Source organism: Corythoichthys intestinalis, chromosome 9, assembly GCF_030265065.1.
Source record: "Corythoichthys intestinalis isolate RoL2023-P3 chromosome 9, ASM3026506v1, whole genome shotgun sequence".
Taxonomy (NCBI): Eukaryota; Metazoa; Chordata; class Actinopteri; order Syngnathiformes; family Syngnathidae; genus Corythoichthys; species Corythoichthys intestinalis.
Window position 1 is genome coordinate 19,098,628 of NC_080403.1, and position 16,757 is coordinate 19,115,384.

General features: G+C 42.1%; 1 protein-coding gene across 2 annotated transcripts in view; it reads right to left on the reverse strand.

The window, feature by feature from the left end:
- Positions 1 to 6,270, reverse strand: part of asic1b (acid-sensing (proton-gated) ion channel 1b) — a 448,754-nt gene extending 442,484 nt beyond the window's left edge. Inside the window, exon 1 of one of the 2 annotated variants that reach the window (XM_057846227.1) lies at positions 5,273 to 6,270. In XM_057846227.1, coding sequence (XP_057702210.1) covers positions 5,273 to 5,634 — 362 coding nt within the window. In that variant the 5' untranslated portion in view covers positions 5,635 to 6,270. The remainder of the gene's footprint in view (positions 1 to 5,272) is intronic. The other variant, XM_057846228.1, reaches the window with a different exon arrangement.
- Positions 6,271 to 16,757: the final 10,487 nt, after the last annotated feature.

Here is a 16,757-nt window from a genome sequence, read left to right on the forward strand (position 1 = left end):
CCTTTGTCACTGTTCATAACTTTTATGGACAGAATTTCGAAGCGTTGAGGGGGTCCGGTTTGATGGCCTCAGCATTACAACTCTGCTTTTTTGCAGGTGATGTGGTGCTGTTGGCTTCATCAAGCCATGACCTCCAACTCTCACTGGAGCGGTTCGCAGCCAAGTGTGAAGCGGTTGGGATGAAGATCAGCACCTCCAAACCCGAGACTGTGGTCCTCAGCCATAAAAGGGTGACGTTCCCTCTCCGGGTCGGGGATGATCTGCCCCAAGTGGAGGAGTTCAAGTATCTTGGGGTCTTGTTCACGAGTGAGGGTAGGAGGGAGCAGGAGATCGAAAGGCGGATCGGTGCAGCGTCTGTAGTGATGCGGACTCTGCACCGGTCTGTAGTGGTGAAGAACGTTACTACCCCCACCTATGGTCACGAGCTATTGGTCGTGACCGAAAGAACAAGATCTCGGATACAAGCAGCCGAAATGAGTTTCCTCTGCAGGGTGTCCGGGCTCTCCCTTAGAGATAGGTTGAGAAGCTCGGTTATCTGGGAGGGACTCGGTGTTGAACCGCTACTCCTCCATGTTGCAAGGAGCCAGTTGAGGTGGCTCGGGCATCTGGTTCTGATGCCTCCTGGACGCCTCCCTGGAGAGATGTTCCGGGCATGTCCCACCGGCGGGAACTCTGGGGATGACCCAGGACACGCTGGAGATACTATGTGTCTTGGCTGGCCTGGGAACACCTTGGGATCCCGCCAGAGGAGCTGGTTGAAGTGGTTGGGGAGAGGGAAGTCTGAGCTTCCCTGCTAAAGCTGCTGCCCCCCGTGACCTGATCCCGGATTAAGCGGCAGACGATGGATGGATGGATGGATGGATGGATGGATGGATGGATGGATGGATGGATGGATGGATGGATGGATGGATGGATGGATGGATGGATGGATGGATGGATGGATGGATGGATGGATGGATGGATGGATGGATGGATGGATGGATGGATGGATGGATGGATGGATGATCAAAACATCAAATTTCTCACCTTAAAACATCAAGTTTTTTATGTTAAATCGACAAATTTGTTATGTTACTCTGGCAGCAGTATGCTTCCATAATAATCATCCGCACGAATACAAAAAAATGAAAATGATCGAAAGTGTAAAGATTTTATTGTTGAAAAAGTGGTAAACCTAACTTGCATACCCTGAAAAAAAACACTTTTTAAAGAGGGTGCACTCATTTATGTTAAGCACGTACTGTAAGTCACATGCTTCTTCCAAATCCTTTCACAAATAAAAAGTTTGCATAGGATTATTTTTTTCCCATTAGTAAAACTATATTGAATCGAAACGTATTAACAAAAATAACTGCTGGATTCTCAACGCATCTAAAATGGGGAACCCTCATGCGAAAAATCTCGTGTAATTTGTTCACCTTCGCACTTCTGATCAAGTCAACAAAGGCTTAATTATTGAATGTCATATTGAATGAATGATTCTTCTGAGCAATCAGCCTGTGATGTTGGGGCTGTTATGCGTGACTATTCCTCCCCAAAAGGTGTTCAATTGTAAATGTTAAACCTGCTGAAAATGACAATTCCTGATGTGTGTGGTCGACAGCGACATCACTCGAGCCGCTCACTTGGTGATTGTGACGTGAAACGGAACGATAGCCAATCAGGCAATGACCTGAAGTGACATGTTGTCAGACTTCACAAATGGAAGAGCAACTGATTGTGTTGAGTGGCTGTCAATGCGACACCAACATCCAAGCCAGAATAAAAATGACAAGCACAGACAGTTTGCAACAGTAAAATGCACGAATCAAAGGCATGTCTCAGCTTGATGTTATGGGTCAGTGGTTCTCAACCTTTTTTCAGTGATGTACACCCTGTGAAATATTTTTTTAGCCAAGTACTCCTGAACCAACACAAAGCAATTTTGAGTTTAAAAGACTTAAAACATGCCGTCAGTGCCATCAGTGTCTGATTTATTTAACTTTCAAAACTTTCAAACTTCATTTGTATTGGTCCACAAAAAACACTCAACATAAAAGTGTCCTCATTTGGAGCATAGAAGAGACCTGTTATCAAAAAGAAATAACTTTAATTATTAATAAATATTTGTCCACAGAAAAACCTTCAACATAAAGTGTCCTCTTTTGGGATCATAGTAGAGATCAGTTCACAAAAATAAATCATTAATTATTAATATTTGTCCACAAAAAAATAATCTACATAAAGTGTCAGACCTGTTCTCAAAAGGAAATAATTATAAATAAATATTTGTCAACAGAAAAATATTCAACATAAAGTGTCCTCTCTTGGGAATACAGAAGAGATCTGTTCACAAAAATTAAATCAATAACTTATTAATAAATATTTGTCCACAAAAAAATAATCAAAGTGACATCCATGTTTTCGTCTTAAAATGGAAGAATGGCTGGAGATGCGTTGGCTTCATGCAACTGTTTGATATGGGTCCAGTTGTGGCCCGCAATACTCGCCAACCGCGCTCCCTGCCTCTGCTTTCAACGAGTAATCATATCAATCTTTGTCATCCGCCAACCGCGCCCCCTGCTTTCAAAGACCATTCAGATCAAGCGTTCATCATCCGCCAACCACGTCCCCTGCTTTCAAAGATCCCAACCCTAACTTTAAACATTAAACCCTTACCCCTTTTCTGCATCGCGTGACGCGGAAGCACCAAAAAGCCCTCTTTCAAGTAGACTCTGAGGTAACGTGTGCCCCCATGTTAGAACCACTGTTATAGGTGCCAAAGCAATAAGTTACCTTTACAGTAATGTTCCATTTGCTGTCTGGGTTTCCCTTTGTTTTGTTCCTGTCTTGTCTGATTAGGTTTTCAATTCCACATGTCCACATCAGCCCTCTCCTGTCGACCAATCAGCCTCCTGCAGTTATTCGTCTCTAGTCCAGGTGTGCATCGTTGTCTAGTCAATTTGTTTGTATTTAGTTTTCTGCTTTTGTTCAATCCCTGTTGGCTCACTGTGCTTTCATGTTGTGTATTCTTAGTGGTTATGATGTCTTTTCAGATGTGTTTTTTTTTTTTTTTTTTTTTTAAATAAACTACTTTTTTTCTTCCATATTTTAGGAAATAAACATGTTTTAGGGGCTAAACACGGCGATGAGCGATGGCAAAATGTGAAAGTCATCACCGCTCAGCTGAAAGCCATGAATGCGACTGCAGCGGCAAGCACCACGTATCGCCCTCTGCCTGCGCATCATCACTCGTCTCTGATTGGCTATGAATTTGGACTGCATTTCAAAACTTCGGGCGGCAAAAACTTCCCATACCGCTGCTTTTTTAATTTATGTCCCAAAAATCATGCCGAGAGGTATCATAAAGTACAGTATGTGCTGGTTGGACACTGCTAAAACGATAACCGATAACGATAACCGATAATAAGTGTGGCGTTTCAATTTCCGGTTTGGCCAGTGTCCTCGCAGGTGATTTGTCGATCAGTAAATCTGTTTCTGATTGGTTGTAGAGCCAGGTGACAGAAAGAGAACCATTTCCTATGTTCTTATATCATGTCGCTGGTCTGCGTGTGCACATGTACGTGCATGACCGCGAAATTTCACGTGCATGGACGTCGCGTGTCGCTACGCCACAGGACAGTTGCCGATTTTCGCCTCGTCGCGTTCCATAGAAAATGTATTGAACGCGAGCGACGTCGACTCCCGTGCGTCTTGCCCCTTGTATTTACACACCTCAGCAATTGGGTCTTACCTTGGGGTCAATTTTTTCTTAAAATACATGATATAAGAGTCATTTTATAAAAGATAAAAATATAGCAATTAATTTGGGGTATTTTATGGGTCACTTCCTGTTTATTTTTAGTTACAGAACAGGAAGTGACCTGGGAATCACCCAAATGAATAGGCAGTGACTCAAACTCAACAGAAAATGACCTGTAAATGCCCTAAAATGAACAGCAACTGACCTGTAAATGCCCTGAAAATCGGGCAGAATGACTGTGAATACTCTGGTTTCGAATGAATAAACGTTCCCAGTCTAAATGGATTGGGCGTCGAGCACCGTTAATGCAGCCTTAGAGTTAACAGACACTATTATGGTAGAAGATTTATGTAGCAACTTGTTGGTTCCATTTTCTTTATTTATTTTTTAGACATTGACACCTTTTAAAACGATATCTTGATTCTTGGCAGGAGCATATCGATAACCTTTTATCACGATATATCACCATTTCGATATTTTGTCAGACCCCTAATCCTCAGAGCATATTTTTTAGTTTTTTTGTCTCAGGGCTGATTAATTACAGTAAATTAGTGCTGCAGCGATTAATCGATTAACTCGAGTAATCGATTAAAAAAAAAAAAAAGATTCGAATTAAATTTTGCTGCTTCGAGTATTCGTTTTGTTAAGGTGGCGTTGTAATGGTTTGTTTTGAAAGTGTTTGCATTGTTTTTATTGATTTGGGTGGATACGCTGCCCTCTAGTCTGCTTCATTTCACATGGCTGAATCCAGCTGCTCCCTGTTAAGACCAACATAAGCTAAGTTTTTGTTTGAGCTAATGTGTTTTTTTAATGCATTCGTAATTTAGTTTAGAGGCTGTTGTCTTTTTTTGGGTGTGTGTGTGTGTGGGGTGTGTGTGTGTGTGTGTGTGTGTGTGTGTGCGTGTGTGTGTGTGTGTGTGTGTGTGTTAATACGTGTCTTGACCATTTGTTAAGAGCATTGTTAAAAAAAAAAAAAAAACACGTTAGCATATTATAGCATCTAAGCTAGCGGACTTTAGACAATTGTTCTTTTATTGTACATAGATCCTCATTTATTCTATATATATATATATATATTTTTTTTTTTTTTTTTTTTACTGTTTGAGGCTCAGCTCAGGTATTTTAACTTTTTATGTTCCTTATCCGATTACGCGATTATTCGAACTAACTACTTCATCGATTAATCGACTACTAAAATAATCAATAGTTGCAGCCCTACAGTAAATAAAAGAATTGAAGACTTATTGTTGCCTGTAGTTAGCCAGTAGAGAGCATGGGGGTTCGTCAATTGTGCTTTGGTCTCTGGTCTGATGAGTTCATTTTATTTTGAATCTGAGATGATCTTGGTATCTGCCACAGTGTCATGAGAGTTAAGTTAGCTGCCACTATGTGGTGCCCAAATTGCTCATTTGGACTCGCAAGTCGAGGCGATAAAATCCTTGTATGTCGATAAACGCATTTGTCAAAGCGCCACCAAACGTCAAAAAGTGAGGAAATCCCATGAAAACACATCATCAGTGGGGCACCCACCTTCCATTGAGCAAGGCCAGCAGCTCACCCGCATGGTACAGGTCGTTGCGCGTCACCCGACTGAAGCGGAAGGCGTTCAGGTTGCAGAAGGTGACCGCGGGGAACTCCATGAGTGGTGCCGCCACCTCATCCAGCTTGGTGATGTGAGGGTACTGGAAGTACAAGTGCACGCGGTCCACGCACACCAGAGCCAGCACGCCCACGGAGCCCAGAAAGAAGAGGATCCACAGGCTGCGCTTGACGCACATGCGCTCGTAGGTGAACATGTGCGAGATGCCGTGCAGCGTGGAGCGGCTGGCGAACACCTCGATTGGGGGCGGTCGAGCGTAGTCCAAGTCCTCGGTGTCCGTTTTGAGATCCATGGTGGACGGAATCAAACGAAGAATCAGATCAGTGGCTTGTGAGAGCCTTCTTTAAAGATGTCTGGGTGGGCTTGTGTAAGTTCACGCCCTGATCAGAACCCTCCACGCTCGGGGAGAAAAAGTGCCGACCCAGCTGGTCTCGCGCATCCGCACTTCTGCAAGTTACCTTCAAACCGAAAATAGGCGGTGTCGTCTCGTGCCGATTCTCAAGAGTAATCCCGACGTTTTTCCGGTTGTGGAAACAGCTGCATCATGACGAGCTGTCACAGCGTCGCCTTGGCTCGCTTTCTGGCATCCTTCTCCCTCCTCCTCTCTGCCTTCCACAATGCAGCTAATCAGCACGCTTTGAATACGAAGATTCCCGGAGGAGGAGGATGACGAGGAGTGTGCACCTGGCAGGCTGCTGCTGCTGCTGCTTCTGCTTCTGGTGGTGGTGAAACGAATAAAGAAAAGGCAAACAGGACAGTACAGGACAATCGTAGCTGTAAGGAAACAGTCTGCTTCTTCCCCGACGCTGTGGCGATGTGGTCCGATCAATGGAAACTGGCGGTAGGAAAGAGAGAGGCGATAGGGCGAAGGGATCTTCTTCCACCAGGTGACGACGTCAAATGTTGTGTCATCGTCCACTCGAAACGCTACAATAAAACTGGCAGACTAATCCACTGTTGACGTACAGAAATCACTTCATATCGTACTGTGAACGTCATCGTCAATCACTGCTAACACTGCCAAGTTACATGGTACAAATTGGTATTATAAAATAAACTTCTTTAAAAAAAATTTTTTTTTTAAGAAAAAAAAAAGTGTTAGGCTCACTTTTTAATCATTAAGCGGTAAAAGTTTAAATATAAAGCAGTATCCTTCTGAAACAATAGGTATAGTTCTTGAACGTGACGCTAGCTGACCTGAACCTAGCTAACCTAACCCAATGTTTTTAAAAAATGCTAGCTTAAGTTGATTTTTAAAAAAAAACATAATTAAGATCCCTTGAAAGGTGTTGGTTAGCCGTTTCAAGTTAAATAGAAATTACTACTGTTGGACCAACAGTAGTAATTTCAGTTTTCTTGCCGGAACTCCCCGACGTGAAAGTCGCCAAGGAGCCAGAATTTTTATTTATTTATTTATTTATTTATTTATTTATTTATTTATTTATTTATTTATTTTAATAAACAGCTTTATTTGCAAAGAAACTTTTTGGGCCAGGTATTTCTATAACACATACAAAAACTGATTTTCATTCAAAATTGTATTTTTTCAATGATTTGCAAAAGAATAGAATAGAATGGAATAGAATAGAATAGAATAGAATAGAATAGAATAGAATAGAATAGAATAGAATAGAATAGATTGAAAAATATGTAGTCCAATAAGCAAAAAAAAAAAAATAATAATAATAATAATAACACAAGATAAAACAATATAAAATGCATCAGTGGGGAGTCAATGACTTGTAAAAGTGATACTCTTGTGGTATAGGTAAGGTGAAATTTGATAGCAGCATTCAATAATAAATATTCGTCATTAACAGTGCAAAGAAACTGATTTTAGTATACATGCATGCGTCCATTTGTAGACCGCCGCAGTGGTATAGGAAAAGTGACGTGTGATAGCGTTCAGTAATATTGGTTATTAACAGTGCAAAAATACAGTTGACAGTTTACAATATTTTCCCCACATACTAAATTCCAAATCTTAACTACTTAAGAACACAGGATGTATATTAAAATTAAAGTTAATGTAAACATGTACTTTTTGTTGTGTTTTTTAGGGCTGTCAAAATTATTGCGTTAACGGGCGGTAATTAATTTTTTTAATTAATCACGTTAAAATATTTGAAGCAATTAACGCACATGGCCCGCTCAGATTAAAATGACAGAAGTGTAATGTCCGCTTGTTACTTGTTTTTTGTTATTTGGCGCCCTCTGCTGGCGCTTGGGTCCAAATGATTTTATGGGTTCGGGGAGTGAGCATGGTGTAATGACATCAACAATGGCGAGCTACTAGTTTATTTTTTGATTGAAAATTTAACAAATTTTAATAAAACGAAAACATTAAGAGGGGTTTTAATATAAAATTTCTATAACTTGTACTAACATTTATCCTTTAAGAACTACAAGTCTTTCTATCCATGGATCGCTTTAAGAGAATGTTAATAATGTTAATGCCATCTTGTTGATTTATGGTTATAATAAACAAATACAGTACTTATGTACCGTATGTTGAATGTATATATCCGTCTTGTGTCTTATCTTTTCATTCCAACAATAATTTACAGAAAAATATGGCATAGTTTATAGATGTTTACAGATGTAATTGCGATTAATTACGATTAATTAATTTTTAAGCTGTAATTAACTCGATTAAAAATTTTAATCGTTTGACAGCCCTAGTTTTTTAGTAATAAAGATATAAGTAACATACATTCAGAAAAATAAGTAGATCGTTTGAAGATCGTGCAAACATTGACTTTTTTAAATCATAAGGAAATGAATAAGTAGCCTAACATAAATAAACAAATATAAGTCCAAAGTGCACATTGTGCACAGATGATCTGAACCTCCCCATCGGAGCAAATAAAACTAAATACGATAAATATGCCTCCTAACTCTTGCCTTGTTCTTAAAGATTTGATCCATTTTCTGTTGCATTGCCTTTTTTTTTTTTTTTTTTTTGCATCAATTCAAAACTTTTTTTTTTTTTTTTTTTTTTTTGCCGTTTCAGAAAACATGCACATTTGAACCAATCTGAGCTAACTATCTCTGTCAGTATGTCAGCCAATTAAATGGATAAATTAGTCCAGGCGTTTTGCTTTGCTGCGTGCATTAGCACACTGACGTGACTCGTCTTCGTCAGACTCGGATAACTGCAGCAGCTGGGGAAACCTCCATGCCGTCCGTGGAACAAAATAAATAATAAATATCGGTGGAAACGGATTACGCTACACAAGCCCTTTATTATGCTTGTTGTTAACACTTGTGTATGTAAATCTGATGTTGGTAGATTGTTTTCATCTTGGAGATTAAATGCATGTGTGGCAGCTTTGTATTTTTTTTTTTTTTTTTTTTTTTTACATAGCGTTTTGGCAGTTGCTGTCATATTGTCGGAATCAAAGCACAGTATACCGGAACAGCATTCCAGCCCTGAATCTTATACCGGAACTGCGTTCCTGACCGTTCTGGCCCACTTTCATCCCTGCTGTTGGTGAAATTACATTAGCAACAAGTTAGCTGACATTGTTTAAAAAAAAAAAAAAAGCTATCGGCTGGCTGTCGCCTGCTCCAGGGGACCCTGACCTGCCCTGGGCTTGGTGGACTGTTGGGGGTCCCATGCCGTGCTGGTTGGGGGGCTGCGGCTCGGTGGCCGGGTGGGCGGATGGGGGGGTTGGATGGTGCGTCCCCTCTTACCACTCAGGATCGCGGGGAGGGGGGGGGGGCTCCTTTGCAGGGCTGTGGGAGGAGAGATGGGCTGCGCTGCCCCCCACCCGACATCGCTCCCCGTGCTGGCTGGTGGGGGCCATGGCCCTGGAGTGGCGCCCGCGCGGCATCTCCGCTCGTCTTCGTGGCTGTCAGATGTTTGGTGGGGCTTGCGCGTGGCTGGATGTGATTGGGGGCGCTCGGGTGGGGGGCCCCGGTGCCGGGAGTGGTGATGGGGTGGTGTAGGGTAGGTTGCCGACAGGCTTATACTCACAAGGGATTCACACGGTTACTGGTTTCTAGATCACAAAGCTGATTCGACACTCCACCCCTCCCAATCACTTAGCTAATAGACTCCCACACCCCCCTCCCCTTCTTTCCCTGGTTAACAGGCCCCCCCACATGGTGTCAACAGGAAATACATCTAGCTGATGATAGCACCAACATATTCATAGTTAGTGTAAGCCAGGGTTCACTAAATCCGGACCTCGGTGCCACTTTTCCTGTCGTGTTTTCCATGTCTCCCTCCTCTAACACACCTGAATCAAAATAATTAAGATCATTATCAGGCTTTTGGAGAGGTTGCTGATCACATAATCATTTGATTCAGGTGTGTTAGGGGAGAGAGACGTGAAAAACATGACAGGAAAAGTGGCACCGAGGACCGGACTTAGTGAACCCTTGTGTAGGCGTTCGATGTATTTCTTGTTGTTTGTGTTTCTTTTCTTCCTTTTCTTGTGTTTCTTTTCTTTTCTTCCGTTCCCCAATAACCCCTTCCTTTTCGCTGCTATGTCATAATAAACAAGGTATGTTGAATGATCACAATGGAAGTATCTCATACTCTCAATGTGAAACATTAAAACTGTTTAGACCAACTGGACACTTAGACTTCAATTCTTTGTGTCAAACAGCTGAACAGGACAGGTTTGAAAAAAAAAAAAAAACTTAGTCACTGCCATGTTAGCTGACATTGTAAAAAAAAGCTGGTTAAAGTATACATTTATGTATTTATTTATTTATTTATTATTGGTGCACATATTTTTTTTGCCCAGGTTCTCAGATGAGGACCTGGAGATGTGACTTGGTCCTCATTGAGCTTGAGAGCTGACCCGCCTGATGCGATAAAATTATGACAAGCTTTATTTAGAGCCAATTACCTTTAATTAATTATATTAACAATTAATGCTTGATTATCAACTGGCACAACAAAATTGCCATTACTTTGAAGTGAAATGTAAAGAAATAAACATAAAAGCACTAATTCAAAATAAAGGGCATTATGCGGCTCCCACATTAACTCCAAGCCTTTGTAAAAATGGGATGTCCTCCTCATTAAACATGCATGTTTAACTTTGTGAAATGCAAGCAAAAACACGTTTGTCAGTGCATGGCGCTTTTCTTCATCAACTTTATTCCGCCACCTGTCCATAGGGCGAGTGGGGTCCTGTCTGGCATCGATAGTTTGCTTAATTGCCACATGCTCTGTCTGCTCTGTTTTTTTCGTGCTTTTCAAAGTTTGGATGGCTGAAATTCTTTGACCCTGCATAAAATGCGCTACTCTTATCAGCGACATTGGGATTCTCACGGCAAATTTTGGACTACATTACCGTGCGAGCATCATTTGCTTCGAGCTATGGTACCTCCTGCAGCCACTTTTCAGCAAAAGTCCTTTTTTTCGGTAGCTCCGGTGACGTCTCTGTCGTCTGTCTGTCTTTTGACGGGGGTGGGGGAACACGGAAATAATTACTCAGTGGGGCCTGCCTCTTTGACATTTTGAGAAGTGATTTTTTTTCGTGTCCGCCGCAATTACAGTGGTCAGCCATCGGTACGCAAAAGCGCATGGAAGCCGTTGAGGGCCAGCGCGTTTGTCTACGTCCAGTACGCATGCGCGCATGCGGACCACTTATGTGCACCCCTGATTATTGGCATACTTCCATAAAAGTGAAAGTCTTAAATTTAAAATAGCAGCATTGCTCTGAAACACTGAAAATTCTTGAACCTATCAGTACTCACTGTCAATAAATTAGCTGAGATGGTTAATTTAGCTAACTGAGGTTTGATTTTTCTTTTTTTTTTTTTTTTTTAACGTTCGTATTTGTTGAGTTTGTGTAATTTTGCAGATTAACAAACAGAAACATACCTACAGTTCTCAAACAATAGCACAGTTTCGATTACCTATTGGAAGTGTAACAATTGATAGCCATGGGGTACACCATATTTCCGCAAAAAATAGCTCCCATACTGCTAAAAACGGGTGTGAAGTACAAATAAAAGTTAATGGAGCTGACTCACGCTTTAAACATTTTAAACCTTCCCCCACACAAAACAACGGTAATACCAGTATATAGTAAACCATCTGTTTTGTCACCATCAAACTGATGATATGGTAATCAGACTGAACGCCACTGCCAGATCTCTAATAGCAGCAACATTTTCCAAAGATGCAAGAAGAGTCACCCGTGAAATTGTTCATACTTCCGTCCATAATTTCCATTTGCCATAGCGACAACTAGGGAGTCATCTATACAGCCTGCTTCTCGTATTGATTAGCATTTGCCGAGAAGATGAGCAACGTTCCGTTGCCCGGGCGATGACAATTCTGACTAAGCATGACCTGGCCATGACACACGTTTGATGTAATGGTAGATATTTCATTTCACGGCATGAAAGAAGAATCTTTTCATCATCTGATGTGAACTGAAATGATTTTATCGCTAGTAGACATCCAATCCATTTGAACTGGCACTGCCACCGTCCAAGTTTGAACGGATTGGACGTCTATAGCTGTTAATGGACGTCAAGAGTCAAACACTGAGACTCCCAAGTTAGCATTTATGCATCTTTGTTTCAAATACTCACACATTTTTCCTGACTGAGACCTTGCACAACAAATTTCCTGCGATAGACATCAATCTGTTTCAGCTGTGCCGATGGTGCCGATGGTAACCATTGACTTTATAGTTCCACCAAGGAAATTTAGTGGATATGTGCAATTCAGAGCTTATTTACTATTTGGAGGCTCAAAGTAATTGATGCCACTACCGGATGTATGGGGGGGCCGGGGTGGGCACGGCCCACCCAGACGTGAGTCGTGCCCACCCAATTGAAATGTCGGGAATATCTATTGTAGCATCCCACTGGATATAGAGAACGCACGGAGAGTTAGCATCACCTACTTTTTTATTGCAGGTTACTGTTGGCCGCAACCACGCCGAACAAGCAATCACCAAAACAAGCTGTTTTTCCAACCTCGTTTCTTATCCATGCGCTTCCTCTCTCTCCTCCAGCTATATTCTCGCAGTCGGACCTCCGGGCATTAATGACGTCAACAGCCACAACAAAGCGTCGCCATATTGAAATGGGGGCAAAACACGAGTCACAAGCAGTTGCTCTGTCGTGCATTGTAGTACAAACGCATTGAACTTTTGTCTTATTTGCGGTCTTTTTTCCGTCAGAATGACTAAAAGTTGCCGTGTCGCGGGTTGGAACACAAGGAAGAGTTCGGAGCCGCATTTGAAGTTCTTCATTCTTCCTCGTGAGAAGAAAAGGACATGCAAAAGGCTGAAAGCAATCAATCAAGGAACAGTAAAAGAAGACGGTTCTGTGGACCATTATCACCAGTGGGAACCTAAATCAAGGCACATTTATGTTTGCAGCCAACATTTTATTACTGGTGAGTAAACTTTCATTGTTTTTTTTTTTTTGCCCCAATTAGCTGCTAGGATTCAATAGACTAGGCAGTGGTTATTATTACCATAACCGACAACTCGCAAAGCGTTATTTTTCTTTTGCCATGAACTGCTCTGATCGGTCAATCGGTATATTATTGGCCTGGTGGGAATTGGTTATTTTGCCATGACGTGTTCATGGCTAAATAACGTTTGGAGGTGAATTACTGGTTACGGCAGAAATAATCACTCCGTAGATACTACCAGTTTTCTTAGTTCCACACAGTACATATTCCACGTAACTGATAAAGGTCAACTTACTGGGTGACTTTATGAGGTAGTTGTAGATGTTTCCGAGCTCCACTGCAGGCAATTCCTTTGGATTGTTTATCCATCTATCAGCTAAGACTTTGTATGGGCAGATTTGCTGGCCAGTACACACTAATTTTAAGTTGTATCGCCTCCTCGCGTCTATCGGCAGTGACTCATGATAATAATAAGTCATGTTTAAGACAATTATATGAAAAAAAGACGCAAAACACAGCTGAAATATATGAATTTCAGACGTTTGTCTACTGATGTTTACCTGTGCGTGCCCCCATCTCAAAATGGCGACACGTTGCTATGCGAGATGACGTCATCGTGACATCACGCCGACTGCAAGAATAAGTAGATAGATGAATGAAAAAAAAAACAAAAAAAAAACAAATAAACCCCCAAAAAATTAATGCAGCCTCAACAGGACAAAAGCCAGTGTCCTACTTGCGCCGGTCCCAAGCCCGGAGAAATGCAGAGGGTAAAAAAAAGCCTGCATTGAGGGTGCCCCCTCAAGATTTCTTAGTGCCCACTCTGGTGGGTAAACCTAGATCCGGGCCCGAAATGATATGAACAGTTTTTCAGTCTTGAAACAATTACCAAAAATGTTTTGCATTCATTCGATATTTGATTAGCTGTTGATTAGTCCATTAATCAATTATACATTCTGGCATCCCTTGTCTCAAGCACGAAAATTGAACAGGACACACCCCAAGAACCTGCGTACCTGCAACTGTTGTCTTGGCATTTCTCCAGGAAGTGACCTCATCAGATAAGCAGCTGACGGTCAAGGTCTCCCCAGACAGATGCTTGTTAGATCTAATAATGAGAGTCAGCCTAGACAATTTCTTAGTACCTCAATGGATGATGATCATTATCAGTCAAGGGCGACTTCATTGACAGCAAAGGGACCCCTCAGCAAAACGCCTTCCACTCTGTCATCTACTTTTAGTGATATCACACTGTGGTATTACATATTCGGCAGCCAGATACGACTGTCGTGCAAGCCAAGCTCCCTGAGGATTTGTCCCTTTTCCAAATAAATTGTGCAATAGTTACACAGGCAGAAAACAGACATTTTTACTTTGGCTATCAAGTGTGATGGGGGTTCTTGACGCCATAGCAGGCATTGGGCCAATCCATTATATTTTTATTGCAAGCTACTTTAATATCAGTGCCTGCTCGGAGCAAATGAAGGACAAGGAGGATCTCAAAGTAACGCCGCTCCCCATTACTACTTGGGCTTATCTCTGAGGGGCTTTTTTTTTTTTTAACTGCCTCTTTACTCTGCTCTACTGGTTACAATTCTCAGGATTGTCAAGAATGTGTTCTTTATAGACACACGGATTCCATTAACTCCAGTCTGATATGATTTTGCTCAATGGGAACTAGGACGATGATTGGGAGGGGCTGGCAGTATCGTAAGGGGGCAGGCCAGGCAGAGCGTCGTAGCAGCTTTCACTACGATAAACACACGCTCCGCCCTAATGCCGGTTTTCGGTGGAAACGGGACGAAAGTTTCAGTGCATAGAAGCAGGCATGAGTGTCTCAAGAGTGATTTGATCGAGGATTCAAGGGATTTATTACAATAAATAGCACCATGAATACACTTTGAAACGTTGTGAAAAAAAATTAATGGAAAAAATTTGCTTAACTTTAGCTTGAAATATTTACGTAAAATGAAAAATAACTGCCCATTTCTTTGCTTTTAAAAAAGCATCAGACTGTTTTACGTTTATATCTATAGAAATTCAACCTAAAAGTATATAGAAAACTTATCAAAATTGCACTAAATAAAAAACAATTAACACACTATTTCGGTACAAAAACTTATATGATATGTTAAATATTGCTGATGAAAATAACAGTAATAGGGCGTCGCTCCTGGGGCGTGGCCTCTTCTTTGTCTGGGCTGCCGGCCGCGGGGGCGGGGGGGTCTGGGCACCGGTCCCGCGGGGGCTTCTCGGCGCTCTCCTGCTTTTGCCTTTCTCTTTTCTGCCTGGGTATCGATACCTCCCTGCGCTCCAGGGCAGGTCGCTGGCTAGGTGCCGGTGGGTTGGCTGGGTATCGCCTTGTCCGAGTGAGGAGCAGCCCTGCCCTGGGCTAACTGGGCCATGGGGGTCCCACAGTGTGCCCTGTCGGTTGGGGGGGCTGCGGTGGTGGCTCGTGGGCCGGATGGGGGGGCGGTGGTGAGAACTGGGCGAGGGAGGTGGTCATCCAATCCCTGAAGGCTGGTTGATAGGGGCATGGATGACCCGGGGGACCACCATGGAGCCCGGGGGGATGGCGGCGGCCCCCTTGTAGGCTGCAGGAGGAGGGATGGGCGGCACTGGCCCGGCCCCCGATTGGCTGGGGAAGGGCCGCGGCCCTAGGGCGGCTCTCGCGCGTCATTTCCTTTCGTCTACAGGACTATCACAGATGGGATCCACGCATGACTAGGTGCAATTAGACACACTCAAGTAGAAAAACTCAATGTCAGGATTAGCGATCAGGCAACATAGAATAGGATGCCAACATACTCACAAGGGATTCACACAAATACTGTTTGTACACCACACATGGCTTTGTGTACACGCCACCCCTCCCAACCATTTATCTTTTTGACCCCCACCTCCTCTTTCTCCTTGGTCATCAGGTACCCCACATGGTGTCAGGTAAAAATACAACTAACGATAGCACTATCATATTCATAGTCAGTGTAGGTGTTCAATGTAATTCTTGTTGTTGTTTATGCTTCTTGTCTCTCTGTCCTTCGCTTTTCTTCTGTCCCCCAATAACTCCTTCCTGTTCGCTGCTTTCTCCTAATAAACGAAGCCCGTTGAATAATCACAATGGGAGTATATCATACTCAGATCTCCATTCTCCGTGTCACTCAGCTGAACAGGACAGTTAGAAAGGAAAAGAAAGAAAATGTAGGTGATTATCTCTGCATTTGGCGATTTTTGTGCATTTAGTATAAAATCTGAGAATTGTATAGCCATTTTAAGTTTTTTTATACTTATATACAAAATAATTAATCAGGATTTTATTAGGGAACGACTTTTTTATGCCACTTCTCATGGAGACTCATATATGCCTAAGGGAGGTGCCTGTTTTGGTTTTAGGTCGCTATCACTTTGGTTTTGAAAATATTTGAATTTTAGGTTTTTGAAAGTAAGCCCGTTACTGAGCGGCCCGGCGCCCCATTTCCCTTCAACTTATAGTGAAGTCGATGGTAGTACTTTCTAGTACATCACTGCTTTTTACATCACTGCGGAACAAGAAAATGCAATTTCTGGAGAAATTGTTCGAGAATGTTGTCATGCTAGTCGATAAAGTATACCCTGCAGTTTGGTGCGCTTTGGTTTGTGAATTTAGGGCACTCTTGGTCAGTTCCTGTTAATTTTGGGTCAGTATTTATTTTTGGACACTTATGTGTCATTTCCTGTTGGTTTGGGGGCATTTATGACTCACTTCCTGTTGATTTTAAGTCATATTCACATTGATTTTGTGTAATTTGAGGCTCACTTCCTGATGATTTTAAGTCATATTCACATTGATTTTGTGTCATTTGAGGCTCACTTCCTGTTGATTTTGGGTCACTCCTTATTGATTTCATGCAGTTCCGGGTCACTTTTGACTGAAATTATTGTATTTCCGGCTCACGTCGATTTTGAGTCAGTCCTTTCTTTGTGCCTTGGGCGAACTTAAACTGAGATATTACTTCCTTGTATATTGCGAACATACT